General features: G+C 39.5%; 1 protein-coding gene across 1 annotated transcript in view; it reads right to left on the bottom strand.

Annotated features, from left to right (window-relative positions):
• CPS1 (carbamoyl-phosphate synthase 1) overlaps positions 1-24,154 on the bottom strand; it is a 151,753-nt gene that overhangs the window by 15,518 nt on the left and 112,081 nt on the right. The window contains exons 27-32 of the mRNA XM_059053750.2: positions 23,957-24,024; positions 21,917-21,992; positions 15,983-16,060; positions 13,452-13,559; positions 3,961-4,050; positions 2,374-2,544 (exon numbers count right to left, since the gene is read on the bottom strand). Coding sequence (XP_058909733.1) covers positions 2,374-2,544; positions 3,961-4,050; positions 13,452-13,559; positions 15,983-16,060; positions 21,917-21,992; positions 23,957-24,024 — 591 coding nt within the window. The remainder of the gene's footprint in view (positions 1-2,373; positions 2,545-3,960; positions 4,051-13,451; positions 13,560-15,982; positions 16,061-21,916; positions 21,993-23,956; positions 24,025-24,154) is intronic.

Raw genomic sequence — 24,154 nt, 5'->3', positions numbered from 1 at the left:
AAGTATATTGGGCATTGGTCTCCCCAAACAAAGAGTTCAAACACACTTTTTCCTTGATAGGCTTCTGAAACATTCCTCTTCTTGTTCTGATTATTTGGACTTGCAACAAGCCACATTGCCAGAAATGTCTGTCTGCAAGCTGACTTCTGAGACATTAAACTGCTGTTGATACCTCTTTAAAAGCTTTGAAAAACATTCTGCTTGGGAACACTTTTGCCCAGAACTTTCATATGAACTAGAACATAGATAGCAGTGCTTCCTTTTCATTTATTTTACCAATGCAATTCACTAAGAATCAAATCCTTGTTTCTTGCATATATCCATTTATCTAGCCTAGACTATTCCTCTTTGATTCTGGTACCCCTCTAAGTCATCATGGGAATTCTAGCTTGGGGTCATCTCACTGGGTCATCCTAGTCAAGTTATCATATATTTCTGCCCTCTAGCCTCTCTCTATCTCATCTGTTGACATCCACTCACCTCACTAGGACTATATTAAGATTGACTGTGAATAAGTAATTTGACAAAAATGTCAAGATTCATGCACAAGGATAACTAGGAAAGAAGTAAACTGAAAGATACAGTGCTTTTTGAAAACTTTGTATCTAGTATTGTTATTAGCTGGAAATTGTTTCATACACATATGTGTGTGTGTGTGTGTGTGTGTGTGTGTGTATTCCTGTGGTTAAGAATAAAGAAACAAGAATTTGAAATTCATATATAGAATTTCCAGTGGAAAAATACTTTTTGGGGCCTTCTTCTTATTGGTCTCAAACAGTAAAATGCTATGTACATATATTCCCACTGAAAGCTTTAACAATTTATGTTGTGTCACAGCTTCCGGGAATAAAATGTTACCCTCCCCCAACATAAGAAGTGACATTCCATCCCAGTGCACTATAAAATCCAAGGCATCCATCCTAAATTATTAACTTAAATAAGCTTAATAAATATTTTTTGATTTAGAGCTTCAACTTAAAACTTCCACTGTAAAAGTCAGAAGTCAGAGTCTCAACTGTAACATAATTATGGTTGAGGTCACTGGTACACATAGGAATGGAAACCTGTGAAGGCATCCAAAGTATGTAAATGTCACATAAATATATTATACAATATAAATTAATTTTTTGTATGCTTTATCTAAAAAATTCAAATATATTTACATAATATCTCACTAATCCTCATACTGTCCAGTGAGGTAGTTAAAGGTCATTATTATAAATACTCTGTTCATGGGCATACTGAGGCAGCAAGAGGAACACAATGGATTTATTATTAAGTTCTTATTCAAAATATACATATATACAGGCATATCTTGTTTTATGATGCTTTGCTTTATTGCACTTCACAGATACTGCAATTTTTACAAATTGAAGGTTTGTAGCAACCCTACATTGAGCAAGTCTATTGGCACCATTTTTTCCAACAGCATTTACTCACTTCATGTCTCTGTGTTACATGTTGGTAGTTCTCAAAGTATATCAAATTTTTTCATTATTATTATATTTGTTATGGTGATCTGCGATCGGTGACCATTGATGTTACTATTGCAAAAAGATTATGACTCACCAAAGGCTCAGATGATGATTAGTATTTTTCAGCAATAAAGTAGTTTTTAATTAAGGTATGTACATCGTTTCTTTAGAAATAATGCTATTGCACACTTAACAAACTACAGTACAGTGTGAATATAACTTTTATATGCACAGGGAAGCCAAAAAAATTGTGTGGTGGTCTGGAACCGAACCCACAATATCTCCAAGCCATGCCTGTATTTGAAGTTAGTGAACAAACCTTAAATTTTCCTGGTCACTCTTCATAAAGGTGCCATCAATTTCACTGCCCTCACAGTAGTACCACTGTGAAAAAATGCTGCCACTAAAGAAAATAGGAACTAAGACAAGGCAGTAAACACTTAACCAACACCACAAGGTAACACTTTTACAAGATTCATGCATTCCTGAAGTCTTGGCACAACTGAAGCCTTATCCCAAGAAGATATGTTCAGAATTTCTGTCTACCAACTAAATTGGCAGCATTATGCATCAGCTTCATAAAATGTAGTTTATAGGTCACTCAGCTAATTGGTTTTGAAGTTATGTAATTCTAAATATTATTTTAAGTTTTGAAACACACAAGAGTACACATAAAGTCGCCTATATAGCAACTGCATTGCTATACATTGCAATATGCTATACATGCATTGCAATGCTATACATTGCATTGCAACTACATTCAAAGCAAACATCATAAACCCCTAGTCTAGCACTTGAGTTACAAGGTTCAGAAGGTATCAAGATTATTTTTGATGAAAAATTATTCCTTTCATTTCTCTGGAACTTAAAAAGTGACTAAGATTTTTGAAAATATTACCTTAATTGCAACATAGTCAGCAGGAATTATGGGATGCTCCAACGTTGGAAGGGGTTTCTCATCAATGTTCTCTCCAATCATCACCTTGGTGGCCACATCAATGAAGTCTACCCCAAGGGTCTTGGAAACAAAGGGGAAGGATCGAGAAGCTCTCAGGTTACACTCAATCACCTGGAGAGATAACAAAATTCAAAAGAAGAGAAAGGACGGTGAGAGACAATGACAATATTAATATGCCCCCGGACACTTTGGTTCCAGCTGTTACTGGGGACCAGTCTTGCTTTGCCAGCCTCTTCATTTTCTCCCCACTGCTTGACTTTTGCTAACTGGTTTCCTTTTAGTCAGTATCCTTGAACTCTGACTGTTTCCCATCCCTGTTCCACAATTCCATCCCCACACACTCTTGACAGATTTCTTTTAATGCAGAGTTCAGATAATGCCACGGCCCTACTAGAAAGACTTCAGTGGATTTCTACTGGCCATGAGATTAATGTCTAGCCCTTGAAAGACTTCTATCCTCTTGCCTCAGTATACCCCTCTATGTTATCTTGTACCACTTTCCTGATCCCAGTCTTTCTTTCTAAGTTTACCTTCCATGATGTCCCTGGAAAAAATAATAAACTGAACTAGTAATCATCAGCTGGTCATTGATAAACTGAACTAGTCACTATCTCCTAAAATGTGCCAAATTTACCCATAGATGTTGTATGTGTACTGTCCTTTCTATCTTCCTTTACTTGTCAAAATTCCAGCTATTCTTTAAGACCCAGCTCAAAATACAAAATCTTCCTTGAAATCTTTTATGATCCACCCCAAATCAGGCATATGACAGTCAAATACATGCTCATACACATATGTGCAGGCACACAGACATACAGACACACACACACACACACACTAATAGATAGGCTGTCTCTGTTCTGTGCCTCCGATACCACTTTATTTGTACATTCCTTCTAGCAGCTATTATATTCTAACTTATGTTATAGTTATCTATAAATTCATCTTCTTCCCAGTTCTCACTAAATCGTGTATCTTTGAGAGCAGAGACTGGGTTCTATACGTCTCTGTAGCCACCTTATGACTTTGCATAGTAGGTGAGGAATCAATATTGGTTATTGATTAGTTACATTAAATAAACTAAATTAACTAAGACTAACCTAGTTGACTTAACATTTTTTATTTTTTTGGTAAATGGTATCCAAAACGGCTTTCTTCTCTGAGAAAGGAGTAAAGTAAACTTCAGTACATGTAATTTATGACTATTCTACAGTAACCTGGACAGATTACTTTATGATAGTTACTGCATCCATCTATAGTGTACTGAAGACGGCAGTCAGTGATCTTCTTTCCAGTGGATCAGAGTGCTTTTCAAAGCTGTGACTGACATATCAGTGCCACCAAGAGCCAGTGCCTTCAAACAAGGCAGGCATTATATGCTGTGCAACTCCCATAGTCAGACACAATCAGCTGCAGGGGTTTCAGCTGCTCTGTGGCGGTGTTCACAGAGAAGAGTACCAGAGGGACACAAACCAACACGACATAACACAGCACTGGTGTCCTCTCAAACACCTTGGCACTTCTTACCAAGACCTCATTTCCTTTGACAAGAAACTGGACGTTGAATGGGCCAGAGATGGCAAAAGCCTTTGCTATCTTCCAGGTGGCATCCTTCACCTAGATAAAAAGGACAATGATATAGTGCCAAAGAATATTCCTTAGTTTAAAAACAAACCAACAAAAAAGATATAGCACCTTAACTTTAGATTTCTTTCATTTCTCTTTACAAAGAACTACATCTCCACTGATAATAATAATAGTAATAGCAATCATAGAAGCCATTCTTAGGCTTCTATTAACAAAGTAATATTTGTACCAAATGTACTAAATATTCACAACAGGATAGCAGGGAAAAGAACAAATAGTCTTACAGGATTATCTTTCTGCCAAATGCATCTATCTACCTACAATTATATACTCTGGTTTTATTTTGAGGGCTAAATGGAATCCTTTCAGTCTAGTTGCTTCAGCACCAAAACTGCAGTCTAAACTCTGTATCAATCTAATGACCTACCTGCTGAGAAGTGCAGGTCCTAAAATTACATGGTGCTGCAAAGAGACCAGAGAGATTTCTTTTATGTGCTTTTCTTTTGCCCTAGACTGCAAGGGTAGATATTATGGTCAGAAGGAAACATGTTCCCTTGCAGGGAGGCTCTGCATGTCACATATAGGAATTCCTGTATCCAACCAGAGATAGAAGGTACTCATGCAAAGAGAGAGCGCTGACTGCTGGAACCAAGAGCTCCTCGTTCATTACTCTGACAAGAGTGGCTCAGCAACTTAGTTATAAAAGGAAGCAGAGTCCATGACACAATGAGCTCTGAGAGATTTGGAAAAATCTGAGTTCTTGAGGTCATTTATCCTGATGTAAAAAACTGAAGCACATTTGAAATCCCAGGATAGTGTTCCTTTATGTTGCTGCTGTAACAAAGCATCCTGCTACCTTAACATTCTAGACCAAAGTAAGACCTTCAGAATTCAGTCCAACATACAACTAGCCAGACAGGCCTGCCTAGATTCTGATGGCATGATTATTGGAAAGTCTCTCTGAAAAAGCTAAGCCTAACGTCATATGCCAGAAGACTAAAGGAAGATCCCTAAGTAACTTAAGATGACAGAGAGGGACCTTCAAGATGGTGGAGGAGTAAGACGTGGAGATCACCTTCCTCCCCACAAATACATCAGAAATACATCTACATGTGAAATAACTCCTACAGAACACCTACTGAACGCTGGCAGAAGACCTCAGACCTCCCAAAAGGCAAGAAACTCCCCACATACCTGGGTAGGGTAAAAGAAAAAAGAAAACATAGAGATGAAAGAATAGGGAATGGACCTGCATCTCTGGGAGGGAGCTGTGAAGGAGGAAAAGTTTCCACATACTAGGAAGGCCCTTCGCTGGCGGAGACTGTGGGTGGTGGAGGGGGAAGCTTCGGAGCCACAGAGGAGAGCGCAGCCACAGGGGTGCAGAGGGCAAAGCGGAGAGATTCTCACACAGAGGATCGGTGATGACCAGCACTCACCAGCCTGAGATATTGTCTGCTCAACCGCCTGGGCGGGTGGGGCCTGGGAGCTGAGGCTCAGGCTTTGGAGGGCAGATCCCATGGAGAGGACAGGGGTTGGCCGCATGAACACAGCCTGAAAAGGGCTAGTGTGCAACAGCTGACCTGGAGGGAATCTGGGAAAAACTCTGGAACTGCCTAAGAGGCAAGAGACCATTGTTTCGGGGTGTGCGAGGAGAGGATATTCAGAGTACCGCCTAAACAAGCTCTAGAGATGGGCATGAGCCCCGGCTATCAGCGCAGACACCAGAGACGGGCATGAAACGATAAGGCTGCTACTGCAGCCACCAAGAAGCCTGTGTGCAAGCACAGGTCACAATCCACACTTCCCCTCCCAGAAGGCTGTGCAGCCTGTCACTGCGAGGGTCCCGTGATGCAGGGACAACTTCCCTGGGAGAACACACGGTGCTCCTTAGGCTGTTGCAATGTCACGCCGGCCTCTGCTGTCGCAGGCTCACCCCTCATTCCGTACCCCTCCCTCCCCCCGGTCTGAGTGAGCCAGAGCCCCCTAATCAGCTGCTACTTTAACCCCATCCTCTCTGAGTGATGAACAGAAGCCCTCAGGCGATCTGCACGCAGAGGCGGGGCCAAATACAAAGCTGAACCCCAGGAGCTGTGCGAACAAAGAAGAGAAAGGGAAATCTCTCCCAGCAGCCTCAGGAGCTGTGGATTAAATCTCCACAATCAACTTGATGTACCCTGCATCTGTGGAATACCTGAATAGACAAGAATGATCCCAATATTGAGGCGGTGGACTCTGGGAACAACTGCAGAGTTGGGGTTTACTGTATGTGACTGACTAGTTTTTGATTTATACAGTTATCTTAGTTTAGTTTTTAGTGTATGTTAACACTGGTGGATTTGTTTATTGGTTTGGTTGCTCTCTTTTTTTATTACTTTTTAAAATTTAATAATTTAAAAAAATTTGTATTTTAATTAATTTTACTTATTTTATTAAAAAAAAATTTTTTTTCTTTCTTTTTCTTCTCCCTTTTCTTCTGAGTCGTGTGCCTGACAGGGTCGTGGTGCTCTGGCTGGGTGTCAGGCCTGAACCTCTGAGCTGCGAGAGCCAAGTTCAGGACAACAGACCACCAGATGCTCCCGGCCCCACGTAATATCAAATGGCAAGAGCTCTCCCACAGATCTCAGTCTCAACACTAAGACCCAGCTCCACTCAACAACCAGCAAGCTCCGGTGCTGAACACCCCAGGCCAAACAACTAACAAGACAGGAACACAACCCCAACCATTAGCAGAGAGGCTGCCTAAAATCATAATAAGGTCACAGACACCACAAAACACACTACCGGAAGTGATCCTGCCCACCAGAAAGACAAGATACAGTCTAATCCACCAGAACACAGGCACCAGTCGCCTCCACCAGGAAGCTCACACAACCCACCGACTCAAACTTACCCACTGGGGGCAGACACCAAAAACAACGGGAACTACGAACCTGCAGCCTGTGAAAAGGAGACCCCAAACACAGTAAATTAAGCAAAATGAGAGGACAAAGAAATACACAGCAGATGAAGGAGCAAGGTAAAAACACACCAGACCAAACAAATGAAGAGGAACTGGCAATCTACCTGAAAAAGAATTCAAAATAATGATAGTAAAGATGATCCAAAATCATGGAAAGAGAATGGAGAAAATACAAGAAACGCTTAACAAGGAACTAGAAGAACTAAAGAGCAAATAAACAATGATGAACAACACAATAAATGAAATTAAAAATTCTCTAAAAGGAATCAATAGCAGAATAACTGAGGCAGAAGAACGGATAAGTGACCTGGAAGATAAAATAGTGGAAATAACTATCACAGAGCAGAATAAAGAAAAAAGAATGAAAGGAATTGAGGACAGTCTCACAGACCACTGGGACAACATCAAACGTACCAACATTTGAAGTATAGGGGTCCCAGAAGAAGAAAAGAAATAAAAGGGACTGAGAAAATATTTGAAGAGATTACAGTTGATAACTTCACTAGTATGGGAAAGGAAATAGACAAAGAAGTCCAGAAAGCACAGAGAGTCCCATACAGGATAAATCTAAGGAGAAACATGCTGAGACACATATTACTCAAACTATCAAAAATTAGATACAGAGAAAAAATATTAAAAGCAGCAAGGGAAAAGCAACAAATAATATACAAGGGAATCCCCATAAGGTTAACAGCTGATCTTTCAGCAGAAACTCTGCAAGCCAGAAGGGAGTGGCAGGACATATTTAAAGTGATGGAAGGGAAAAACTTACAACCAAGATTACTCTACCCATCAAGGATCTCATACAGATTCAACAGAGAAATTAAAACTTTCACAGACAAGAAAAGCTAACAGAATTCAGCACCACCAAACAAGCTTTACAACAAATGCTAAAGGAACTTCTCTAGGCAAGAAACACAAGAGAAGGAAAAGAACTACAATAATAAACTCAAAACAACTAAGAAAATGGTAATAGGAACATACATATTGATAATTAACTTAAATGTAAACAGATTAAATGTTCCAACCAAAAGACATAGACTGGCTGAATGGATACAAAGACAAGACCCGTAAAAATGCTGTCCACAAGAGACCTAATTCAGACCTGGGAAACATACAGGCTGATAGTGAGGGGATGGAAAAAGATATTCCATGCAAATGGAAATCAAAACACAGCTGGAGTAGCAATTCTCATATCAGACAAAACAGACTTTAAAATGAAGACTATTACAAGAGACAAAGAAGGACACTACATAATGTTCAAGGGATCAACTCAAGAAGAAGATATAACAATTATAAATATTTATGCACCCAACTTAGGAGCACCTCAATACATAAGGCAAACACTAACAGCCATAAAAGGGGAAATTGACAGTAACACAATCATAGTAGGGGAATTTAACACCACACTTTCACCAATGGACAGATCAACTAAAATAAAAATAAATAAGGAAATACAAGCTTTAAATGATACATTAAACAAGATGGACTTAATTGATATTTATAGGACATTCCATCCAAAAACAACAGAATACACTTTCTCCTCAGAAAGAAAATGTAAGATCTAAATGTACTCATGGAACATTCTCCAAGATAGATCATATCATGGGTCACAAGTGAAGCCTTGGTAAATTTAAGAAAATTAAAAACATATCAAGTTATCTTTTCTGATCACAATGCTATGAAACTAGATATAAATTACAGGAAAAATATCTGTAAAAAATACAAACACATGGAGCCTAAACAATACGCTACTAAATAACCAAGAGATCACTGAAGAAATCAAAGAGGAAATCAAAAAATACTTACAAACAAATGACAATGAAAACACGGTGGCCCAAAACCTATGGGATGCAGCAAAAGCAGTTCTAAGAGTGAAGTTTACAGTAATACTGTCCTACCTCAAGAAACATCTCAAATAAACAAACTAACCTTACACCTAAAGCAATTAGAGGAAGAAGAACCAAAAAAACCCTCAAAGTTAGCAGAAGGAAAGAAATCATAAAGATAAGATCAGAAATAAATGAAAAAGAAAAATGAAGGAAACAATAGCAGAGATCAATAAAACAAAAAGTTGGTTCTTTGGGAAGATAAACAAAATTGATAAACCATTTGCCAGACTCATCAAGAAAAAAAGAGAGAAGACTCAATTCAACAGAATTAGAATTGAAAAAGGAGAAGTAACAACTGATATTGCAGAAATACAAAGGCTCATGAGAGATTACTACAATCAACTATTTGCCAATAAAATGGACAACCTGGAAGAAATGGACAAATTCTTAGAAAGGTATAACCTTCCAAGACTGAACCAGGAAGAAATAGAAAATATGAACAGATGAATCACAAGAACTGAAATTGAAACTGTGATTAGAAATATTCCAACAAACAAAAGCCCAGGACCAGATGGATTCACAGGCGAATTCTATCAAGCATTTAGAGAAGAGCTAACACCTATCCTTCTAAAACTCTTCCAAATTATAGCAGAGGGAGGAACACTCCCAAACTCATTTTAGGAGGCCACCATCCCTCTGTTACCAAAACCAGACAAAGATGTTACAAAAAAACAAAACAAAACAACAGGCCAATAGATGCAAAAATCCTCAACAAAATACTAGCAAACAGAATCCAGCAGCACATTAAAAGGATCATACACCATGATCAAGTGGGGTTTAGCCCAGGAATGCAAGGATTCTTCAATATATGCAAATCAATCAATGTGATACACCATATTAAAAAATTGAAGGAGAAAAACCATATGATTATCTCAATAGATGCAAAAAGAGCTTTTGAAAAAATTCAACACCCATTCATGATAAAAACTCCCCAGAAAGTAGGCATACAGTGAACCCCCCTCAAAAAAATAAAGGCCATGTATGACAAACCCACAGTAGACATCATTCTCAATGGTGAAAAACTGAAACCATTTCCTCTAAGATCAGGAAACAAGACAACGTTGCCCACTGTCACCGCTTTTATTCAACACAGTTTTAGAAGTATTAACCATAGCAATCAGAGAGGAAAAAGAAATAAAAGGAATCCAAATCAGAAAAGAAGAAGTAAAATTGTCACTGTTTGCAAATGACATTATACTACACATAGAGAATCCTAAAGCTGCTACCAGAAAACTACTAGAGCTAATCAATGAATTTGGTAAAGTAGCAGGATACAAAATTAATGCACAGAAATCTCTTGCATTCCTATACACAAATGATGAAAAATGTGAAGGAGAAATTAAGAAAACACTCCCATTTACCATTGCAACAAAAAGAATAAAATACCTAGGAATAAACCTACCTAAGGAGACAAAAGACCTGTATGCAGAAAACTATGACATTGATGAAAGAAATTAAAGATGATATAAACAGATGGAGAAATATACCATGTTCTTTGATTGGAAGAATCAACATTGTGAAAATGACTATACTACCCAAAGCAATCTACAGATTCAGTGCAATCCCTATCAAACTACTAATGGCATTTTTCACAGAACTAGGACAAAGAGTTTCACAATTTGTATGGAAGCACAGAAGACCATGAATAGCCAAAGCAATCTTGAGAAAGAAAGATGGTCCTGGAGGAATCAGGCTCCCTGACTTCAGACTATACTACAAAGGTACAGTAATCAAGATAGTATGGTACTGGCACAAAAACAGAAATATAGATCAATGGGATAGGATAGAAAGCCCAGATATAAACCCACACACCTATGGTCAGTGTATCTTTGATAAAGGAGCAAAGAATATACAACAGAGAAAAGATGGCCTCTTCAATAAGTGGTGCTGGGAAAATTGGACAGCTACATATAAAAGAATGAAATTAGAACACTCCCTAACACCATACACAAAAATAAACTCAAAATGATTAAAGACCTAAACGTAAGGTCAGACACTATAAATTCTTAGAGGAAAACATAGGCAGAACACTCTATGACATAAATCACAGCAAGATCCTTTTTGACCCACCTCCTAGAGAAATGGAAATAAAAACAAAAATAAACAAGTGGGACCTAATGAAACTTAAAAGCTCTTGTACAGCCCAGGAAACCATAAAAAAGACAAAAAGATAACCCTCAGAATGGGAGAAAATATTTGCAAACAAAGCAACTGACAAAGGATTAATCTCCAAAATATACAAGCAGCTCATGTAGCTCAATATTTAAAAAACAAACAACCCAATCCAAACATGGGCAGAAGACCTAAATAGACATTTCTCCAAAGAAGATATACAGATTGTGAAAAAGCACATGAAAGGATGCTCAACATCACTAATCATTAGAGAAATGCAAATCAAAACTACAATGAAGTATCACATCACAGAATGGCCATCATCAAAAATCTACAAATAATAAATGCTCGACATGGTGTGGAGAAAAGGGAACCCTCTTGCACTATTGGTGGGAATGTAAATTGACACAGCCACTATGGAGAACAGTATGGAGGTTCCTTAAAACACTAAAAACAGAACTACCATATGACCCAGAAATCCCACTACTGGGTATATACCCTGAGAAAATCATAATTCAAAAAGAGTCATGTACCACAATGTTCATTGCAGCTCTATTTACTATAGCCAGGAAATGGAAGCAACCTAAGTGTACATCAACAGATGAATGTATAAGGAATATGTGGCACATATATACAATGGCATATTACTCAGCTATAAAAAGAAATGAAATCGAGTGATTTGTAGTGAGGTGGATGTACCTAGAGTCTTTCATACAGAGTTAAGTAAGTCAGAAAGAGAAAAACAAATACTGTATGCCAACACATATATGGAATGTAAAAAAAAAAGTTTCTGAAGAACCTAGGGGCTGAACAGGAATATAGATGCAGATGTAGAGAATGGATGTGAGGACACGGGGAGGGAGAAGCGTAAGCTGGGACGAAGTGAGAGAGTGGCACGGACATATATACACTACCAAATGTAAAATAGACGGCTAGTGGGAAGTAGCTGCATACCACAGGGAGATCAGCTGGGTGCTTTGTGACCACCTAGAGGGCTGGGATAGGGAGTGTGGGAGGGAGACACAAGTGGGAGGGGATATGGTGATGTATGTATATGTATAGCTGATTCACTTTGTTATACAGCAGAGACTAACACAACAATGTAAAGCAATTATACTCCAATAAAGATGTTTAAAAAAATGTACACAAATAAACATGTGTTGACTGATTAAAAAAAAAAAAAGATGACAGCCTCAAAGACAACACCTAGCAATGCATATTGAGTACTGATGCAGAGTCATCATTGCTGGAAAGGTCTTTAAAGCAGTGGTTCCAAAAGAGGGTTTGAAAGAGACATATCATAAAGTACTGTTTGATGTGAGGGTAAGGGCAGACAGTGAAAGCATTGGTTTTATTAAATTCTCACGTGACTGCTGCATACCTGCTTCTAACTGAGAAATATTGCTTTAGATGCTGATCACCTGTAAGTGGCCCAAACATTAGAATCATCTGCAGCAGTAGTTATCCAAATGTGGTCCCCAGACCAGCAGCAATAGCATCACATTGGGACTTGATAAAAATACAAATTCTGGGGGCCTGCTCAGAACTACAGATTTAGAAACTGGGGATGGAGTCCTGTAACCTGTATTTTAACAAGTCCCCCAGGGGGTTATGATGCGTACAGTTAGAGAACCACTGCACTAGCATACAACCAAATGGGCTCTGAAGGGCAGTGAAGGAAATTGTCATCTTTAAAATACCCAGCAGGGCTTCCCTGGTGGCGCAGTGGTTGAGAATCCGCCTGCCGATGCAGGAGACACGGGTTCGTGCCCTGGTCCGGGAAGATCCCACATGCCGCGGAGCAACTAAGCCCGTGAGCCATGGCCACTGAGCCTGTGCGTCCGGAGCCTGTGCTCCGCAACGGGAGAGGCCACAACAGTGAGAGGCCCGCATACCGCAAAAAAAAAAAAAAAAAAAAAAAAAAAAAAAAAAAAAAAATACCCAGCAGACTCAGAGGAGGAAGTTCCCCTCAAAATTAAATTTTACCTGGGGCATGTCCTATTGCTACCTAGTTAAAAAAATGTTTTTAATGGGCTTCCCTGGTGGCACAGTGGTTAAGAATCTGCCTGCCAATGCAGGCGACACGGGTTTGAGCCCTGGTCCAGTAAGATCCCACATGCCACGGAGCAACTAAGCCCGTGCACCACAACTACCAAGCCTGCGCTCTAGAGCCCATGCGCCACAACTACTGAAGCCCACGTGCCTAGAGCCTGTGCTCCGCAACAAGAGAAGCCACCGCAATGAGAAGCCCGAGCACTGCAACAAAGAGTAGCCCCCGCTCGCTGCAACTAGAGAAAGCTTGTGTACAGCAACAAAGACCCAACACAACCAAAAATAATAAATAAATAAATTTATAAACAAAGAAAAAGGAAATGCATAATAAAAAAAGACCCTTCACAATCCAGCCCCAATTAAAAAAAATGTTTTTAATCTTTTTCCCCCCTCCAGTTTTATTTATAAATGATGACCTTTTCAATGGCTCCTTGGCTGATGGTTTGTGTGGGCAGCATCAGAGTAGCATCTCCTGAGTGGACGCCTGCATCTTCCACGTGTTCAGAGATGGCATGGGAGATGACCTGGCCAAAAGAAGATTTGCAAAAGAAGTGTCAGCTCTTCTTCCATGAAGCTACTGCCTGACCCATCCCCCTTAATTCTAACAGATGCCTCCAACATTGAGCAGTTTCTTTGCTAAGTATCTGATGAGAGGAGTAGAAAGAGGTGCACATGTAGCCTCACCACGCCTCCCTGTGCAGTGACACATCACCTCTAAGGGCAGCTGAGAGTGACTGAGAGCTTACCTCCCTCTTTCATTGATTAGAATAGGTATTAATACCAGGAAAAGAAGGCAACTAAGCCAACTCATAATGACTTTTAAAAATGGATAGGAAACTAAAGCATTTGGGGGGCACTGGAGATAGCTTTATCTTTTCCTTCCAGGTTAAGTTTTAAACACTGGAAAAGAAAAGATGGGAGAGGTCAATATCTAGCTTAGGTAAATGTCATAACTTAGATGGATCAGAAAGAAAATGTAAGATCTAAAGATCAAGAGATCTTTATCAGCAGCACACTCTAACCAACTGAGCTAACTGGCCACCTACAAGAGATCTTTAAGCAGAAATTTGAGACAGGAAGGAAGCAGGAGGAAAATATTCTTGTCCTCTTTTAGAGGTAAGAAAACCAAGGCAATATAATAAATAACCCAAGTACATGTGACTGCTATGTGACCAAGTCAGGATTTTGAACACTTATCAGTCAGATTGCAAAGTTTATGGTCTCAACCACAGTAACCTGAATGTTAACAGTATGTGTGTCTTCGGAAAATGATAAAGCTGAGAGTGGGGGAGAATAATTGGGTGGCTGTAAAAGACTTCAATAAATTACAGTGAAGATTTGTTTATCAGATTTATAGATGGTTTAAAGCAGAGTGACATTTGAGTCCCAATAGCCTGCTGTCACTTATGAGTTCTGTGACCTGGGTGAGATACTTTATCTCCTTAGCCTTGGTTTCTGATAAGATAGGAGTAACAATGGTATCTGCCTCACAGAATGTTTGTAAGGATAAAAGAGAACACATAAACGATGTCTGGCATGATATTTAGTGCAGAGTAAGCACTCAAATTTTTTATACTGTCTAGAAATGGGGAGGCAACACCTCACTGAACTCTGAAAAAAAGTTATATGTCTGAAGCACTAGGTCCATTTCTGAGTGTGACTGTTTAAAAGTTATGTGAATAACCTGGAACACTTCCAAAAGAAGGAGTCCAGGATGATAAGCAATGGTCAAGGTCTAAGAGAATCTTAGGGCAAGAGCATATCCTAGCAAAATGGAACCAAATCAGGCCAACAGACCAGTATTACTTTACCAGTACAATATTTGAAAAAACATAAATGTCTATAGGCCAGTCTTACATTCTCCACTTCCATACTGGTATGATCACATTCCTCTTATTTTATACCTCAGTCTCAAATACATAAAATGTTGAAGTGGGAAAGAATATACATATGCTCCATAACTCTGGAGGCCAGCAGGCCAGGGATGAAAATTCTAGGGAATCAGACCTTAGTTCAAGAGAAGGAATATATTAGATGTCCAAGAAGTAAAAGCCAAAACAAAAAATATATACGTCATCTTACAACTTTTTATGCTCTGTATAACTAAAAGAGTTAAACAGAAAGCAAATGACCACTTTCCAGGGTTGCTGTGAAGAAAATTCTCATCCTTGGGGAGTAAGGGGTTGAAATAAATGATATCTAAGGGTGCTTAAACTCTAGATTGTAGGATAAGAGGTCATCCTTACTATATATATAGTATTTTTTTGAAACAACCTTGCTTTGAACTGTTAATCTGGAAGACAAAAAAAAAAAAAAAAAAAAGACCAAAACAAAGAAACAAAAAAAGCTTTAACATGCCTTATTAGTACAACTTGAAAACTAAAGGAAAGAATTCTTATACTTTCATTTCTCCCTGAAGTTGGAGGCATTCATTGTATTAGTGATACAAGATGTGATATGGTAAGCCAATTTTATGTTATTATCTTTACCCACTCTACTCTGTTCAGTTTTGCTTTTATTAACCCAATAAAAAGAAGAAGGATGGAAAAATCAAGAGAGAGGAAAAACTAGGGATTCAATTAGGAACTTCAGAAAGAAAAGTATTGGATGTTTTTCTAATATCCATTGAAACAAAAAAGGAAACACACAGACAAAAGAAAATGAGAGAGAAAATCTATTCAAAAAGAACGAGTACAGGATGATAATTTTTAATATCATCAAAGAGAAATTCTAACAGTATGAAAAGCAGAAGATATGATACCCATGACACATCAACTGGATTGTCAGTGAATTGGAACAATTTTTTTTGACTGAGCAGCTTGTCCATTATTTTTAGAGACCTGTTTTGTAGAAATCACGAAGTCTAATCTGAGTTACGTTTCTAAATTGCCAAGAAAAAAATTCTGATGGGAAGGCAGAGATGAGGGGTGGGAGATAAAGCACTTACTCTTCCATCTCTGCCAACAGCATCCATTTCCACTTCCCGGGCCCCCTCAATAAATTTTGTCAGCACCACTGGGTGTTCCTGTCACCGAAGAAAACAGAAGGGCAGAAACTTTAGCTGAAATTACATGTATGGGGTCAAGTAAATCGTGTACCTTAAGTCAGTACCACGGCAATACTTGAAAAAAAAAACGATGCTCAACATATTACACAAACTCATTAGCCAGTTTGTTTGGTAACAACATGGTCATTCTCTGCTAACAGTGAGGAAGAGGAGATCTTTCTCCAGTTTTCAGTTCTCAGTGAATTGAACATGAGTTTTGAAATTTCAAACATCGACTTCTAGGTGAGTTAGAGAAAAGAGGAGGCTAAGGAGAGGGCAGAATCAGGTTCCTTTTCTGTCTCCAGAGTTATAAATATCTATTTTATTTATAATTATATATCAGTATTGCTTCAGGTTTTTTCTCTCTTCCTACACTTATCTTTTCCAAGCACTACAATGCCCTCAGTTAGTTCTCTGTATGAGAATTGTGAATGAACTTAGAAGGAGAGCAGCATTTTGTTTCAGTTTTATTAGTCCAAAGATGGAATTATTTACATGGAATTGACATGCTTTAAATTACTTCTAAAGTGTGACATTTGTAACTGCAAAATCAAACATTTTTCTATATAAATCTTAAAATGTTCTCCCTCTCTCAGCTGTTTCAGACCCCTTATTATTCTTGATGTTCTTCCCACACTCAGTTCCTTCACGACAGTGCTGCAATGCCCTCCGCAGCTTGATCACTAGGTGCTTTTCCAGACTAAAAGAAGTGGTTGAATGAAGGCCTCCAGGGTTTAGGCATCTCTTCTCCCCTGCTCCAGGCACCAGCAACTGGCACCACTTGCTGTTTTCTTACCAGACCCTGCCTTTACCTATCTCCATGCCTCTCTTCCACAAACGCACTCCACCTTCTCTCCTCAGCTTCATCTTTCGAATTTCAACCCATCCTTCAAGGCCTAGCTCCAATGCCACCTCCTCCCTGAAGGCTTCTCTGAACATGTCTTTTTGCTCTGAACACAAACTCCTTTTGGCCACTACCTTGGAGTTTATCATCTTATGCATATGTGTTAAACAATATATCTAAAATACAAGCAAAAATAAACAAATGGGACCTAATTAAATTCAAAAGCTTTTGCACAGCCAAGGAAACCATAAACAAAACGAAAAGAAAACCTACAGATTGGGAGAAAATATTTGCAAACGATGTGACTGACAAGGGATTAGTCTCCAAAATTGACAAACTGCTCATGAGGCTTAATATCATCAAAAGAAGCAACCCAATCAAAAAATGGGCAGAAGACCTAAATAGACATTTCTCCAAAGAAGACATACAGATGGCCAAGAGGCACATGGAAAGATGTTCAACATCGCTAATTATTAGAGAAATGCAAATCAAAACTACAATGAGATATCACCTCACACCAGTCAAAATGGCTATCATAAAAGAATCCACAAAAAATAAATACTGCAGAGGGTGTGGAGAGAAAGGAACCCTCCTACACTGTTGGTGGGAATGTAAATTGGTAGGGCCACTATGAAGAACAGTATGGAGGTTCCTTAAAAAACTAAAAATAGAGCTACCGTATGACCCAGCAATCCCACTCCTGGGCATATAACTGGAGAAAAAGATGGCCCAAAAGGATACACACACCCCAATGTTCGCTGCAGCACTGTTTACAATAACCAAGACAGGGAAGCTACCTAAATGTCTATTGACAGATGAATGGATAAAGAAGATGCGGTATATTTATATATAATGGAATATTACTCAGCCATTAAAAGAATGAAATAATGCCATTTGCAGCAACATGGATGGACCTTGAGACTGTCATACTGACTGAAATAAGACAGAGAAAGAGGAATATTGTATGATATCCCTTACATGTGGAATCTAAAAAGAAATGATACAAATGAGCCTATTTACAAAACAGAAACAGACTCACAGACTTACAGAGCGAACTTATGGTTACCGGGGGGAAGGATGGGGGGAAGGGATAGTCAGGGAGAGTGGGATCGACACGTACACACTGCTGTATTTAAAATGGATAACCAACAAGGACCTACTGTAGAGCACAGGGAACTCTGCTCAATGTTATGTGGCAGCCTGGATGGGTGGGGAGTTTGGGGGAGAATGGATACCTGTAGATGTATGGTTGAGTCCTATTGCTGTGCACCTGAAACTATCACAACATTGTTAATCGACTATACTCCAATATAAAATAAAAAGTTAAAAAAAAATGTAATATATCTTATCTTCTTTAACAGAACATTTTAAATAGAAGTGAATTTTGTAAAAAAAATTCAAAATAACCAATGTCTCAAGCCATAAATAAGCTTCTCTCTTCTTAAATTTATTATTAAATGAAGAAAATGTCCCCACTTCCTTTTCTTCAAAGGCCTATCAGACATGGAAAATCTTTTTCATCTCTGTTTCCTCTTTTTTAAAATTTTGGATGTTTACTGTTGGCAGGCCTGGTGGAGCTGTGTTGAGACTTACGTGGGAATTTCTCTGTATAGTATAATAACAATATAACTGCAAACAAAGGTAAAGTTTAACATCTGTCTTAGTCTCTCTAGCCAAGCCTAAGACAGGGGTTCTTGTTCAAGTGATTTATTGAGGGAGTGAGAAAAGCAGGATGGGGCAGCAGGAAAGAACTAGGAAGTTCATGGTCTCAGTGGGGACTGGGTTTGGCCTTACCACAGAGGGAGCTCTGAGTTGCAGCACAGAGTAAATCCCATCTTGAGGCAAAGGGCAGTCATCGCCCAGCGTTTTGAGTGTGGTGGTGAGGTGAGGGATCTTGCCTCCTGGTTGACAGGGGCTCCCATTTGACTGAGAATAGTTACCCTGAGAAGACTAGCTGGGAGGTGTCATCAGCTCCCACAGCAGTTGGGGGATGGGTGCTCCCACAGGTAAAGGGATCTGAGGGGGGCAACAACAGCATCCTCCATCCTGGCCAATTGAACACATTTATGAAATAGCCCTTAATATGCTGAGGAAGGAAATTTCTTAATACATTTCAGTCTTTCAGCAACATTATACATTGTTGGCCCTCTTAAAGCACATCTTTCCTTAGGTGTGTCCATGATCACCTTTTCATACTCCTTTCTCGGGCTCCTTTGTGGTTCTTTCTTCCCTGCTCAGCTGTTCAATGCCAGTATTCCTTTCATCTCTGTCTTAACTGTTCCTTTTCCTCTATACTACCCCAGGTGATTGCTTCCAATCTCAAAACTTCAATTACAGTGATATGCTATTGACTTCCAAGTCTATATCTACATCTCTGTCTTTAGCCACGATCTTTTTTTTTTTTTTTTTTTTTTCGGTACGCGGGCCTCTCACTGTTGTGGCCTCTCCCGTTGCGGAGCACGGGCTCCAGATGCGCAGGCTCAGCGGCCGTGGCTCACGGGCCCAGCCGCGGATCCTCCCGGACCGGGGCACGAACCCGTGTCCCCTGCATCGGCAGGCGGACTCGCAACCACTGCGCCACCAGGGAAGCCCTAGCCATGATCTTGATATTCAATTCCAATCTATATAACCCTCTGCTTTCAGAACATCTCTACTTGGACTTCTCACAGGCACCTCACATTCAAAAGGTCAAATATTACATATATGATTTCCCCCTCTAAAATTTCTCCCTTAAGTGTTCCTTGTTTCAATAAATGGTACCACTGTCCATCCAGCTGTCTAAGGCAGAAACTCAAGAATCATCTCTTATCCTCTCTCACTCTCCACCTCCATCCATTCACAACCTCAATACACATTCTCAATATTTCTAGAACACATGCACTTCTCTCCATCTTTACTACCATTACTCTGATCCAAGGCACTGTCATCTCTACCCTGAGCTACACAACAGTCCCCTAACCTCCTTCCACGAATTCAGACTTGTCCCAGATTTTACTCTCTATACTATAGAAGAGTGATATTTTTTTTAACTTTCAATTGCTCTTTTTTTTTTTAGTTGAAGTATAGTTGATTTACACTATTGTGTTAGTTTCGGGTATACAGCATAGTGACTCAGTATTCAGAAAATATGACTAAAATCCGCCTCAGTAGAATAACTGACAAGGTTCTCTTTCTCTGCTCCTTGTCTTTCTGCTTTTCCACCATCGTTATAATCAACACTCCCCACCATGTTGGGCAACCTAGCCATATAAGTGAATGCTTTATCAGTTTCTAGAAACTCCATGCTCTTTCTCAGCTTCAGGCCTTTACATAGGCTGTTCTTTCTTCCTACTCACACCCACAATGTAAACCTTTTAACTCTGAATCAACCATTTGGAATCAATTTAAAAGTCCCTTCTTCAGGGACTGGACCCCGATACTTTTACACTCTCCTTCAACATCATGTATTTTCTCTATTGCAATGCTCATTATATTTAATTATAATTATTTGATGTCTGATGTCCCCAGTAAAGAGAGTCCTCTGTGAGACTACCTTTTCATGAATGTAACCCCTGATACTGAGAACAATGTCATTATATAGCAGGTGCTACATATGAATGGATATATAAATAGATCAATGATTAATGGGGGCTAGTTTTACTCTAGATTCACTGAACTGAGAATCCCAGATTCTGCTGTAGTTTGATGGGGAGACTTGAACTAGAAGTACTCCATTAAGACGTCTCTATTATAAAACCTTGGCCCTGTAAGGATTCTATCCACCTGCTAGCAGAAAAAAAATATTTTAAAAATATTCTACCAACTAGAGGCCCTATAAGATCCACTGTCCCAGACAGAGAACACCTGCCTCATCACTCACGTGAGACCAGCTGGATCAGGCTGCTGGTTTCTCAAAAGATGAGTTTGGCAGGACCCCTCGCAGGGAGTGAGACAGAGAAGGGGACAGGATCTCACTACAGAGCACATTCACTAAAACTGGCCATTTGGAGAGAGTGCCTCCTCAGTTATCAGACTTTCACACACAAGTGAATTCAAAATCCACTTGGTTTCTTTTTTATACTCTGTCTCTTCTCACTCTTTATCCTTATGCACTCTTTTCACTCACCAACTTTCCTTAGGGAGCAACTGCCACGCAGAAAGGAAGCCCAGTTTCATGTGTGCGGGAACAATCCATGCTCTTTATTCCTCTTTCAAATGCCTCTGATTTCACTCTTTGGCTCCCTCCAAACTCCACTTGCCTAACATCAAACTCTTCTCTATGAGTTGTGTTTTCTCTCTCTCTCTCTCCTTTTTTTTTTTTTCTTTTATCCCTATCTAGCTTTTGAAAGCTTTTAAAAAGAAAACATTACTTTTATCCTCTATAGTACAAGGTTTGCAGATCAATAACCCCACTGGGTAAATCTTAAATGGATTACACTGAGGTAACGCCGAAGGAGAAAGTAAAAGCTAGGGCACTGGAGAAAGCTGGTTGAGTGAACACAGAATTATAAACATTTTTATTAACTTACAAATGGAATGCACCAAAATGAAAAAAAATCAATAGGTGAGTGAGGGGATTTACTATTGAAGTTGCAGGATTGACTAAGGCAAAGAGAGTCTCTCCAGGTATGAGAATTAAAAATCAGGGAAGCCTTCACTTGTTCCTGATGACAATGTTTGGGCTGCTCCTGAGGCTGGGAATCCCATGGATAACTTGACCAGCATCTAACTCATTAACAGACAAGTTTGTGCTTATGCAGCCTTGCTCTTGGAGACTAAAACCGTATAAATCTCTGTTCTGAGCAAATATTCACTGGTCTTCCTCTTCTTCCACTAACCCTAAGGATCCAAATATAATTAAATGCATATATATTTTCTCATTTCTGTAGTTAGGACTATAATGGGTAGAAGAAAAACATCATAACAACATCCTGTGCAAAGAAAAACAACATAAAAACAAGGTAGCAATTAACAGAAAAGGTAAAAGTCACCAGAAGGAAATAGGACACTACCTGAGAGACTCTAGTGGCCTCCTCTAGGAATTTTTTCATCTCATCCTCGGAGAATACCACATTCATGGCAGACCCACTAGGTAAGGAGGGGGAAAAAAAAGAGGTCAGTTTCTTTTACCACTTCAGAAGTAAAGCATGCTAGAATTCATTGCTTCTCAGAACAGTTCCAGGCAACCTCTAGTTCCAGACTAGGCTAAGTAAGAAGGTGTCTCTTTCTACACTGAGACTTTATGTAATAAACAGGACAATCAACCAAAGTAAAAAGTCCCCAAAGTTGGGGACGAGGAAGGGGGGTGAGACATGTGATAATGCCCAAAGAGAACCATGGTAGCTCTTAGCAATGGCACATCCCCAAGGTTCAGCCTTTCTGATTTATTGTTTTAACTCTCTTCTGGTTCCAGGTAACACTTATACTGTAACAGGATTCATCCCAGGTTCTAGCTTTCTAAACTTGTGTCTTCAGAGTTCATTGCTCATAGCTGATCTTAACCCACAAGTATGCTGTCAAAGCAGGTCATTCTACTCTCTCAGCTGGGTTACTAAAGAATCAAGTTTTTAGTAACATTTGCAAATATGATGTATGGTATCTGACTGGAATGTATTCGGCTGTGTCCTTCCAAATTCTTGAGAAGGAATACTATCTGAAATCAATTTACTCTGAATTTTGGCATTTTCAGAGTGGGATGGGAGGGGAGGAAAGAAGGAAGACTAAGCAAGCAGAAGGGAAGAAATAAGGAAGAAAAATATCACTTTCCACTCTTTTAAAAGTTAAGTTTTCTGGGGGCTTCCTGGGGGCTTCCCGGGGGCTTCCCGGGGGCTTCCCAGGGGGGGCTTCCCGGGGGGGGCTTCCCTGGTGGCGCAGTGGTTGAGAATCCGCCTGCCGATGCAGGGGACACAGGTTCGAGCCCCGGTCCGGGAAGATCCCACGTGCCGCGGAGCGGCTGGGCCCGTGAGCCATGGCCGCTGAGCCTGCGCGTCCGGAGCCTGTGCTCCACAATGGGGAGAGGCCACAACAGTGCGAGGCCCGCGTACCGCAAAAAAAAAAAAGTAACTTTTTCTTTACCTTTTCTACTATATTGCAAATTTTATGCTTGAAGAGCTTTCAATTTCTTTATCTATTTAAGACATGAAGGCTAGGGTCCTAATGACGCTGAAAATTCACAGTATAGGGAACTAAAAGAAAGATACGGATTGCACTGATGTGAGGGAGCACAGTAGTCACAGTGAACCCCCTTAAATGCCTGTGTTGTTTAAATTAACTTACATTAATACCTCAGAGAAGCAGTAGTATTGGACTGTGGTTGACACAAAATGTCACTTAAAGAAAAAGGAAAGTTTCCCACCTCACTTGAAATTTTTCATTATTTTAAAGGATCCCATCTCACATTCCATTTACACGTTCAAATTGTGCACAACAAATTACGTTTCTCTTATTATCCCCTGTTCAGTGAAGTAGCTCTTTACATGTGGTAACATCTGAAGAGAGTGACAATTGACAACTTCTCCTTTGATGACAGAACTTAGTTTCAAAGTTGATTATAAAAGACGCTGTCCATGTACTCCAACATTGTAATTCATTTATTTAAAAAATCTGATCTCAAAAAAAAAAAATAATTCAAACCAGACCAGAGGCACCATCAGAAGGTGCTCACAACAGTCAAAGATAAGCTGTCATTTCTGAGTATTAGAGAACAGATGCTGGTGAGAGATATCCCAAGCTTTGTTTTGTTTTGTTTTTGCTCTTTGGTTTTTTAAATTGTCCTCTTCTCTAATGTAAAGCTATCCTCCTCCATTTGGCAAGGAGATGCCCTAAGCCATGCTTCTAAGATGTAGGATTGGAGACACTGTGTTGTCACTCCCTGAAGGAAAAGCATTAGGCTGAAGAACTGTGCACAGGTCTTCACCCTGGCTGTGTTGGTATGGGGATTGTCGATGGATTTACAAATTACTACACATCAAAGCCTAGTGCTGTTAGCATACAGAATGCAGTTCTGTGTCTCCTGACTTTTTAAATAATAGTTTTAGAAAACAATATATTACCTCAAAACATAGGAAGGTCTCAACAAGCAGGGGTAGCCCACTGACTTCGCAAATTCCAATGCCTCATTCTAATTAATAGAAACAACAACAACAAAATGCATGAATAGTTTAAAATATTCAATAAAAATGCAGAATGGTATCGTGAGAACAAGTGGTAACCCAACTCCTCTTATTCTTTCTCTCAAAAGACACCATTAA

Source organism: Kogia breviceps, chromosome 2, assembly GCF_026419965.1.
Source record: "Kogia breviceps isolate mKogBre1 chromosome 2, mKogBre1 haplotype 1, whole genome shotgun sequence".
Classification (NCBI taxonomy): domain Eukaryota; kingdom Metazoa; phylum Chordata; class Mammalia; order Artiodactyla; family Physeteridae; genus Kogia; species Kogia breviceps.
The sequence above is the reverse complement of the archived record's forward strand: the minus strand, read 5'-3'. Positions and strand labels throughout refer to the sequence as shown.